At 36.7% G+C, this 10450-nt stretch overlaps 1 protein-coding gene across 1 annotated transcript in view; it reads left to right on the top strand.

Moving 5' to 3' along the window:
* Positions 1-9899, top strand: part of LOC124287696 (plexin-A1-like) — a 65478-nt gene extending 55579 nt beyond the window's left edge. The window contains exons 10-13 of the mRNA XM_046724251.1: positions 5215-5359; positions 6152-6292; positions 8122-8196; positions 8424-9899. Coding sequence (XP_046580207.1) covers positions 5215-5359; positions 6152-6292; positions 8122-8196; positions 8424-8513 — 451 coding nt within the window. The 3' untranslated portion in view covers positions 8514-9899. The remainder of the gene's footprint in view (positions 1-5214; positions 5360-6151; positions 6293-8121; positions 8197-8423) is intronic.
* Positions 9900-10450: the final 551 nt, after the last annotated feature.

Below are 10450 nucleotides of genomic sequence, written 5' to 3' on the forward strand. Positions count from 1 at the left end.
AGAGATAGTATAGTAGTCGTAGGTAAGTTGTATTCAGAGGTAGTAGTAGTCGTAGGTAAGTAGTATTCAGAGGTAGTAGTCGTGGGTGTAGGCACAGTAATAGCAGTGGGAGTGGTAGTAGTATATAGTAGTAGTAGACTGACCAACTAGCTTCATACATGGAGAATCTAACATAAATATATCTGACTAATTATGTAATCGCGTGATCTATTACTCTACATTACCTGTTATACTGTTATGATTGTAATTGATATTAGTTTTCAGTAGAAGTAATTGTAGTGACGATGGTAGTAGTAGTAATAGTAGTAGTAGTAGTAGTAGTAGAAGAACATGGTATATAGTTGACTATTAGCCACATCAAACCATAGGGTGAAGGTGAGAATAGGGAGAACGCACTGGACAACTAGACTGAGAATGTGGACAGTTCGATCATGTAGCCAGAATATTGCTGAATGTAGTTGCTACAGACACGATGTAACTACATGTTTTAACTAGACTGGTATATTTCATCAGTCAGTCCAAGACTTGTGAACTATTAGAAATAGTGTCAGTAATGAATTGAACACCCCAGGTTACAACCACATGTGTATGTGCGACGCTCGGGTACACTCACCCTGCTGGCGACGATCAGACCAGTGCGGGTATTGATTCATTCATTTCACGGGAGGCAACTCTTGAAAGCATGACACATGTTTTACTGTAAATTAATTATTATTCCCTCCCTTTGTTTAGGACCAAACATCCCTTGTTCGATGTATTTTTCGTTTATGTAATGATCATAATAGACTAATAGTACCATTTATACGTTGGCGTTCCGGTTCTCGACACATGATTGCGTGTATCGACAGTGACAAGCAACACATCACTGTGAGACTGTGTCAAGGGCTCACATTTTGTTATTTTTCAGTTGCAACTACCTTTAAAATGTTTCTATAAATTGTAACAGGAAACGTAAACCGTCAAATTAAAACTGATCCATTTTGATTTTTCGACCTGCACGGATGCTTGAGTTAAACTTTATTGATGGTAGAGAATGCCTGGTGTACGTATATAAGATTGGGTCCCGTATTTGGAACTATACAACTGAGACAAAGTGTTCAAACTTGGCACGTCTGGTTTTCTCTCGTGCAGATTCAATCATCTGTCACACGAAACTACTTGTACATGACACAGGTGTGCCTTACAAGTTGTATACATGATACAGGTGTGCCTTACATGGTGTATACATGATACAGGTGTGCCTTACAAGTTGTATACATGATACAGTTGTGCCTTATATGGTGTATACATGATGCCTTACAAGTTGTGTATACATGATACAGGTGTGCCTTACAAGTTGTATACATGATACAGGTGTGCCTTACATGTTGTATACATGATACAGGTGTGCCTTACATGTTGTATACATGATACAGGTGTGCCTTACAAGTTGTATACATGTTACAGGTGTGCCTTACAAGTTGTATACATGATACAGGTGTGCCTTACATGTTGTATACATGATACAGGTGTGCCTTACACAGTTGTATACATGTATACATGATACAGGTGTGCCTTACATGTTGTATACATGATACAGGTGTGCCTTACATGTTGTGTATACATGATACATGGTGTATACATGATACAGGTGTGCCTTACATGTTGTATACATGATACAGGTGTGCCTTACAGTTGTATACATGATACAGGTGTGCCTTGTATTGTATACATGATACAGGTGTGCCTTACATGTTGTATACATGATACAGGTGTGCCTTACATGTTGTATACATGATACAGGTGTGCCTTTACAAGTTGTATACATGTTACAGGTGTGCCTTACCTTACATGTTGTATACATGATACAGGTGTTTACATGTTGTACAGGTGTGCCTTACATGTTGTATACATGATACAGGTGTGCCTTACATGTTGTATACATGATACAGGTGTGCCTTACAAGTTGTATACATGATACAGGTGTGCCTTACATGTTGTATACATGATACAGGTGTGCCTTACAAGTTGTATACATGATACAGGTGTGCCTTACAAGTTGTATACATGATACAGGTGTGCCTTACATGGTTGTATACATGATACAGGTGTGTATACATGATACAGGTGTGCCTTACATATTGTATACAGGTGTACCTGTGCCAAGTTGTATATACATGATACAGGTGTGCCTTACAAGTTGTATACATGATACAGGTGTGCCTTACATGTTGTATACATGATACAGGGTGTGCCTTACAAGTTGTATACATGATACAGGTGTGCCTTACATGTTGTATACATGATACAGGTGTGCCTTACATGTGTATGTATACATGATACAGTTGTGTACATGATACATGGTAATTGCTTACATGTTGTATACATGATACAGGTGTGCCTTACAAGTTGTATACATGATACAGGTGTGCCTTACATGTTGTATACATGATACAGGTGTGCCTTACATGTTGTATACATGATACAGGTGTGCCTTACATGTTGTATACATGATACAGGTGTGCCTTACATGGTGTATACATGATACAGGTGTACTTACAAGTTGTATACATGATACAGGTGTGCCTTACATGGTGTATACATGATACAGGTGTGCCTTACAAGTTGTATACATGATACAGGTGTGCCTTACATGTTGTATACATGATACAGGTGTGCCTTACAAGTTGTATACATGATACAGGTGTGCCTTACATGGTGTATACATGATACAGGTGTGCCTTACATGTTGTATACATGATACAGGTGTGCCGCTGGGGTTGTATGTTGTATACATGATACAGGTGTGCCTTACAATGTTGTATACATGATACAGGTGTGCCTTACATGTTGTATACATGATACAGGTGTGCCTTACAAGTTGTATACATGATACAGATACAGGTGTGCCTTACATGGTGTATACATGATACAGGTGTGCCTTACATGTTGTATACATGATACAGGTGTGCCTTACAAGTTGTATACATGATACAGGTGTGTGCCTTACATGGTGTATACATGATACAGGTGTGCCTTACAAGTTGTATACATGATACAGGTGTGCCTTACAAGTTGTATACATGATACAGGTGTGCCTTACAAGTTGTATACATGATACAGGTGTGCCTTACAAGTTGTATACATGATACAGGTGTGCCTTACAAGGTTGTATACATGATACAGGTGTGCCTTACAAGTTGTATACATGATACAGGTGTGCCTTACAAGTTGTATACATGATACAGGTGTGCCTTACATGGTGTATACATGATACAGGTGTGCCTTACAAGTTGTATACATGATACAGGTGTGCCTTACAAGTTGTATACATGATACAGGTGTGCCTTACAAGTTGTATACATGATACAGGTGTGCCTTACAAGTTGTATACATGATACAGGTGTGCCTTACATGTTGTATACATGATACAGGTGTGCCTTACAAGTTGTATACATGATACAGGTGTGCCTTACATGTTGTATACATGATACAGGTGTGCCTTACAAGTTGTATACATGATACAGGTGTGCCTTACAAGTTGTATACATGATACAGGTGTGCCTTACATGGTGTATACATGATACAGGTGTGCCTTACATGTTGTATACATGATACAGGTGTGCCTTACATGTTGTATACATGATACAGGTGTGCCTTACATGTTGTATACATGATACAGGTGTGCCTTACATGGTGTATACATAATACAGGTCTCCCCTACATGATGTATACATAATACAGGTCTGCCCTACATGATGTATACATAATACAGTTCTGCCTTACATGATGTATACATAATAAAGGTTGTCTCCCCTACATGATGTATACATAATACAGTTCTGCCTGTACATGATGTATACATAATACAGTTCTGCCTTACATGATGTATACATAATACAGTTCTGCCTGTACATGATGTATACATAATACAGTTCTGCCTTTACATGATGTATACATAATACAGTTCTGCCTTACATGATGTATACATAATACAGTTCTGCCTTTACATGATGTATATACATAATACAGTTCTCCCCATGATGTTACATGATGTATACATATATACAGTTCTGCCTTACATGATGTATACATAATACAGTTCTGCCTTCATGATATACATAATACAGTTCTGCCCTTACATGATGTATATACATAATACATACAGTTCTGCCCTTACATGATGTGTATACATAATACAGTTCTGCCTTACATGATGTATATACATAATACAGTTCTGCCTTTCATGATGTATACATAATACAGTTCTGCCTTACATGATGTATATACATAATACAGTTCTCTGCCTTACATGATGTATACATAATACAGTTCTGCCTTACATGATGTATACATAATACAGTTCTGCCCTTACATGATGTATACATAATACAGTTCTGCCTTTACATGATGTATACATAATACAGTTCTGCCTTACATGATGTATACATAATACAGTTCTGCCTTACATGATGTATACATAATAAAGTTCTCCCTTACATGATGTATACATACATAATACACATAATTCTACATGATGTACATGATGTATACATAATACAGTTCTGCCTTACATGATGTATACATAATACAGTTCTACCTTACATTATATATACATAATACAGTTCTGCCTTACATGATGTATACATAATACAGTTCTGCCTTACAAGTTGTGTATACATAATACAGTTCTGCCTTACATGATGTATACATAATATAGTTCTGCCTTACAAGTTGTATATACATAATACAGTTCTGCCTTTCAAATTGTATACATAATAAAGTTTTCCCTTACATGATGTATACATAATACAGTTCTGCCTTACATGATGTTTATACATAATACAGTTCTGCCTTACAAGTTGTATATACATAATACAGTTCTGCCTTACAAACTGTATACATAATAAAGTTTTCCCTTACATGATGTATACAAAATACAGTTCTGCCTTACATGATGTATACATAATACAGTTCTGCCTTACATGTTGTATATACATAATACAGTTCTGCCTTACAAGATGTATACATAATACAGTTCTGCCTTACATGTTGTATATACATAATACAGTTCTGCCTTACAAGATGTATACATAATACAGTTCTGCCTTACAAGTTGTATGCACAATACAGTTGTGCCTTACAAGTTGTATACATATACGTTTGTGTCTTACATGATGTATACATATACGGTTGTGTCTTACATGATGTATGCTAATGATAATTCTGTCCCAGCTACCCTGTCCGCTTCTGGGGTCGTCTGTTGTCCCGGCCGAACATCGTGTTTGACATCGACACCCCGGAGTATTTGCAGCCGTCGCTGGACATCGTGGCCAGTACCTTCATTGACAGCTTCACATCCCCTCAAACGCTTTCGAAGGTGAGAGGCAAACCTCTTTCAGCATAGTGTGGGCATTTCCGGATATAATGTAAAACACCATACACAGGCGGCAATGGTTTTTCTCATCACCCACCAGACTAAAATATAGTTTAGTATTTTTTAATGATACATTTAGCTCCGGTTCCGCATCGTTGCAGTGACCGAAGTTGCATTTGTAACGTACCCCGTCCTAAAGACAAGACATGCCCGCAGCTCAGATCAAGAGTGGTTACAGGGTGTGACTTCGCTGGAAAGTCTTAACACAAAACAACACAAACATTTCCACCATACCGTTAAAGTAACAAGAGACATTGTTAATGTGTGTTTTAAATGAACCGGATGTGCGGGATTAGGGATGGCATTTGTTGCTTCCACTGTATTACAGCAGTGTTGTGACAAACAAAGTGTTAGAAAACAAATTAGCTCAGAGAAATATATCGAGTAATAAGAAGATGTCGCGCACTTTAGCATTACACACACAAAAAGTAAGAATCAATCAAAAATGCATTATTGAAAATATATCTTCCAAGACTAGTGAGACCATGGTGAATCATTTTGGAGCGATTAAGGTTTTTTCCCGCTGCAAGGATGTTTTATTGTTTATGGCATCCCCAGTTTGGGCTTTGCAATTAGAAGGATGCATTAATCATTAATTTTGATAGATGGAAGCAAACATGAATAACTGAACATAGATAACGAGCGTGATAATTTCCATCGACACTTGTCATTACACAATACTATGCTTAATGCCACTATATATAGTTTTATATTCCTTGTTTTCATTTCTTCCAGAACTCATCCCCCCACAAACTGTTGTTCTTTAAAGACCTGGAGGAGTACCGCGGGGTGGTTAAGTCGTTCCACCGGGGGGTCAGCTCGGCTCCTGCCGTGGACGAGAGAGACATGGCCAAAGACATGCACAAACTCACCTATGTAAGTCACGCCAGTTACCAGGCGCTGCTTTGAAGGCCAGTGCCCATAGTACACAATATGGTGTTTGATGCATGGTCTACTGAGAAGAACAACAGCATGCACGCATGATAGACATATTATCTCATTGAAATTATTTAAAATTTATACATCAAAACTTTTTTTATTTTATGGAAATTTTAAACAAAACTGGCATGCGATTTGCGACATCGATAACCACAATAATAGATAAATAAATAAGTGAATGAATGAATGAATTAAATAAATAAATAAATAAATGAATATAAATAAATATGGTAAAGGCAGTCGAACAATGTAATGACAAATAACACGAAACAGACTTGTAATAAAACGTCACTGTATTCGTTTTTAGATTTTTGTGAGTACATCTTTCATACGAAATAACCATTTGGTGCTCGGGAAAATGAAGATATTATTTCGTTTTGAACGTGATGCCGTAATATAATTCCCAGAATTGTATCAAAGACCACATTGAACAAAACGAATATGATAATATTTATAAAATCAGTTGCCGTTTTAATTATGTTACTGAATAAACAAGGCTGAAATATACCTTATATTCACCTTGCCCATTTCCGATAATGTAGGGCAATTTTGCGTTAAAGTTATGTCATTATCTAATAGTAACTCAAGCTTGAATAAACTGAGATTTTGATCCTAGCATTCAAACAAAGATATTTACTAAGTTAACTCGGAGATGTCTTCCATGTCATGGAATAATAAATAGATTTGTTATTTAAAATTCAGATGGGATCAGTCGAAAACAAATAAACATATATTGATGTATTTCAGCATCATTTCGATTTCATTTGGCATACCCATGTCCATATTTTATAGGCCTATCTGCAAAGTCAACCGAAAATTTAAAGTGCATATCTTTACAGTAACTAGATAAGCCCCGTATGACAAAGTGTTTAAGTTATGTTTTGGAATAATTTCTACCAGTTATAAAAGTATATTGATAAGGTCATGTTGTTGTTGTACATAGTTTTGTTGAATATTTCCATTCAGTGAAATTTACATTTTAATATCATTTTATTGTATTTAAAATATATTTCATAGTTGTATATAATCAGTTAATAATGTATGTTTTGATCATAAATCATAGCTTGTTTCGGATTCAAAAGTTTGCACGCATACACACATGTAATCATAAACAGTGTCATACAATAATTTGTCATCTGGTACTAACACGGGGCCAGTGTGTTTTACCCAACCTTTCTTGTTCAGGTTGAAACTTCTTTTCCATTCTTTTTGTATACGTGAGATACGTCTTACCATCCTTTGGCCATATCAACTGCCCCGACCGTTAGTTAAACATTTAAATAAACCCTACCTTACACTTTCGCACTGTACGTTCGGAATTATTACATACGTTAAATAATATTGTAATGTCGGTTGATAAAGAAATACATTCATGTTTTTGTAACCTCGTGTTAAGTATATGTTTGAGGCTTTTATTGCATCTGATGTAAATTTAACATTCACAATTTTACATAGACAAAACAGCTTTGAGTGGAATATATGCACCCTGAATGGAAAATACTGAGCATCGCAAACTCAGCCTGGCCGTGGGAAATGTTTTCTTTATTACAGAGGCCGTCAGATAAACGAAAACGACAGATATTAGAAATACTGGACATTGGTACACATCTACTCATGTAAAACCTAATACTGACACAAATGATAATATATAAAGTTCATTGTAATTACACTATTTTATGAACTACAATCATATCAATTGAACACAGAAATAGAGACTTCAATCTCTATTATAACATATCGGAATCATCCTAAAACATACCTTTCAGATGCAGAACTTCAGCCTCAACAAAATATCCGTCTTCTATGAGCTCTTCCTGGTTCTCGCCAAATTCAAAGATGAGGTGAGTTCATTTGCAGATTTGTTACTCTTTGTGAAAAGGTTAAAATGTTTCAATATCTCATTCATTGCCATAATTTAATGTATATATTTATCATTAGAATGTTGCTAATCACTGAAATAGATAGATAGATAGATAGCAGGAATAATCTGTCCACATGAGTAGAATATGTTATCCAGTGCTTATCAAATTGTGGAGTTATTATTTATTTATGGAAAATTATATTTCAGATTATATCTGATTTGGAAGAAAATAAGGACACAAGTAGACTGAAGCTGAGTGAGAAGCTGGAGCATGTTCTGGAGCTCTTGGAGAGTTGATGTTCATTGACATTGCTCAACGACACAGGCCTGTCGACAAAATGGCCGCCTACCAATACTGAAGTATATGTGTGTTTGTTTGTTGTTCAACGCCGCTCTCAGCAATATTCCCGCTATAAGACGGCAGTCTATAAATACTCCAGTCTGGACCAGACAATCCAGTGTTTAACATCATGAGCATCGATCTACGCAATTGGGATGCGATGCTATGTGCCAACTAAGTCAGCGAGCCTGGCCGCCCGCCCGATCCCGTTAGTCGCCTCTTTAGACTGGCATGGGTTGAAGAAGATCAGTTCAAACCCGTAAGGGTGTGTAAATGTGAGCATCGACAGGCTATCGGCCAAACCGTGAAGATGTACATAGAAGTGTTTGTCGCATAATATGACTTTTCACTTTTTGCTGACATTAATATTTCATGATGGTGTGTCATAACGTTGTTGCCATGGTATGTCATTTCAGCTTCCATGTAATTTTACCCTGTGTTTTCCTCCAACAATGTTATACGAGAGTATGTAATATCTACACGAGAAAAGAATTTGAAATAATACATCAGAAGAGACTTGTCAACATGTAGTATTGTAATACGTCAAGACACAGCTGACATAATACATCCAAATAGAGATTTACCAGCCTCTCGCAGAAACAGAATCCATTGTGGATGAAAGGCAATATAGCAGTAAAAAATATTTAATAGTTCCACTATTCTCGGGAAGAGGCACACAGACATATATCTTGTGAAGATATTTCATTCTATATTTCCATGTTATTTCAAACCAAAATGCATGATTTAAGAATTCTCTTTCGTTTTCAAGCAAGTTTAAGCATGTGTGAACAAGCCTGTTGTATTGAGCTTCTGCAAGATAGATTCAGATGAAGATGGGGGTTTCCATAGCCTTTGAAAGAAACTAAAGTCTCAAAATGAGGTTATGATTGTTGTGAATTGATATGGTCTCTAAACGTGAACAGAGTGACGAGTCATAAATAATGTGGAACATACACCTGTAATTGTTCGCAGTCTGTATCCAGATACAGATAGAGTTTATCATAACGCATAGCCTTTAGATCGGATGGACTTCATATATTCAAGATGTGTACATGACACGTGTAATACAATCAACGTATCACGTGGTACCCACCCGTGGTCACGTGACAGCTCCATGGCTTGTTGTCTCCAAAGGTTGTTCGTTCCTGCTATTGTATTTCATTGTTGATGTAAAACTTCATACCCCTGCCTCTCTTCACCATGGAAACACGAAAACATATTCCAGGGACTCAAAGTTTCAGAACATTACTTTATATCATGTTTCATAGCATATTTTTTCCTTATATTTTATTTATCGCACAAGCAAATATCTATGTACTTTTATTAAAGTATAAACAGGTGTAGTGTTGCTTTTTCGTTTCTTCCACTTAAATATATCATAATCCATTCAATTTTTTCACTCCAACACATGGCAGTGTCTGGATTGAGTAGTTTTACGTCGCACTCAGCAATATTCCACCTATATTGCGGCGGTCTGTAAATAATCGATTCTAGACCAGACAATCCAGTGTTCAACAGCATGAGCATGGATCTGCGCAACGGGGAACCGATGACATGTGTCAACTAAGCCAGCGAGCCTGACCACCCGATCCTGTTAGCCGCCTCTTACGACAAGCATGGGTTACTGAAGATCAACCCGGATCTTCACGGGTTGGCAGTCTCTGGAATTATGGAGAAGTTAATAACGGCATACGGTTTTCCTGATTTATTGTTGTTTCTGAATATTATTATTTCATCGGCATGGTTATTGCAGTACTGAAGTACTGTTACAGTAAATGTACTGTTACGAGGTCAATGTTAACATACATGTAACTCCAGACGTTTGTATACATAGATATCATCTTTAATCAACACACAGGAGATCACATTAAGTTTTATATTTCATCCTCTTGAA

This window comes from Haliotis rubra, unplaced genomic scaffold (genome assembly GCF_003918875.1).
Source record: "Haliotis rubra isolate DU_JTF1 unplaced genomic scaffold, ASM391887v1 Scf111, whole genome shotgun sequence".
NCBI lineage: Eukaryota > Metazoa > Mollusca > Gastropoda > Lepetellida > Haliotidae > Haliotis > Haliotis rubra.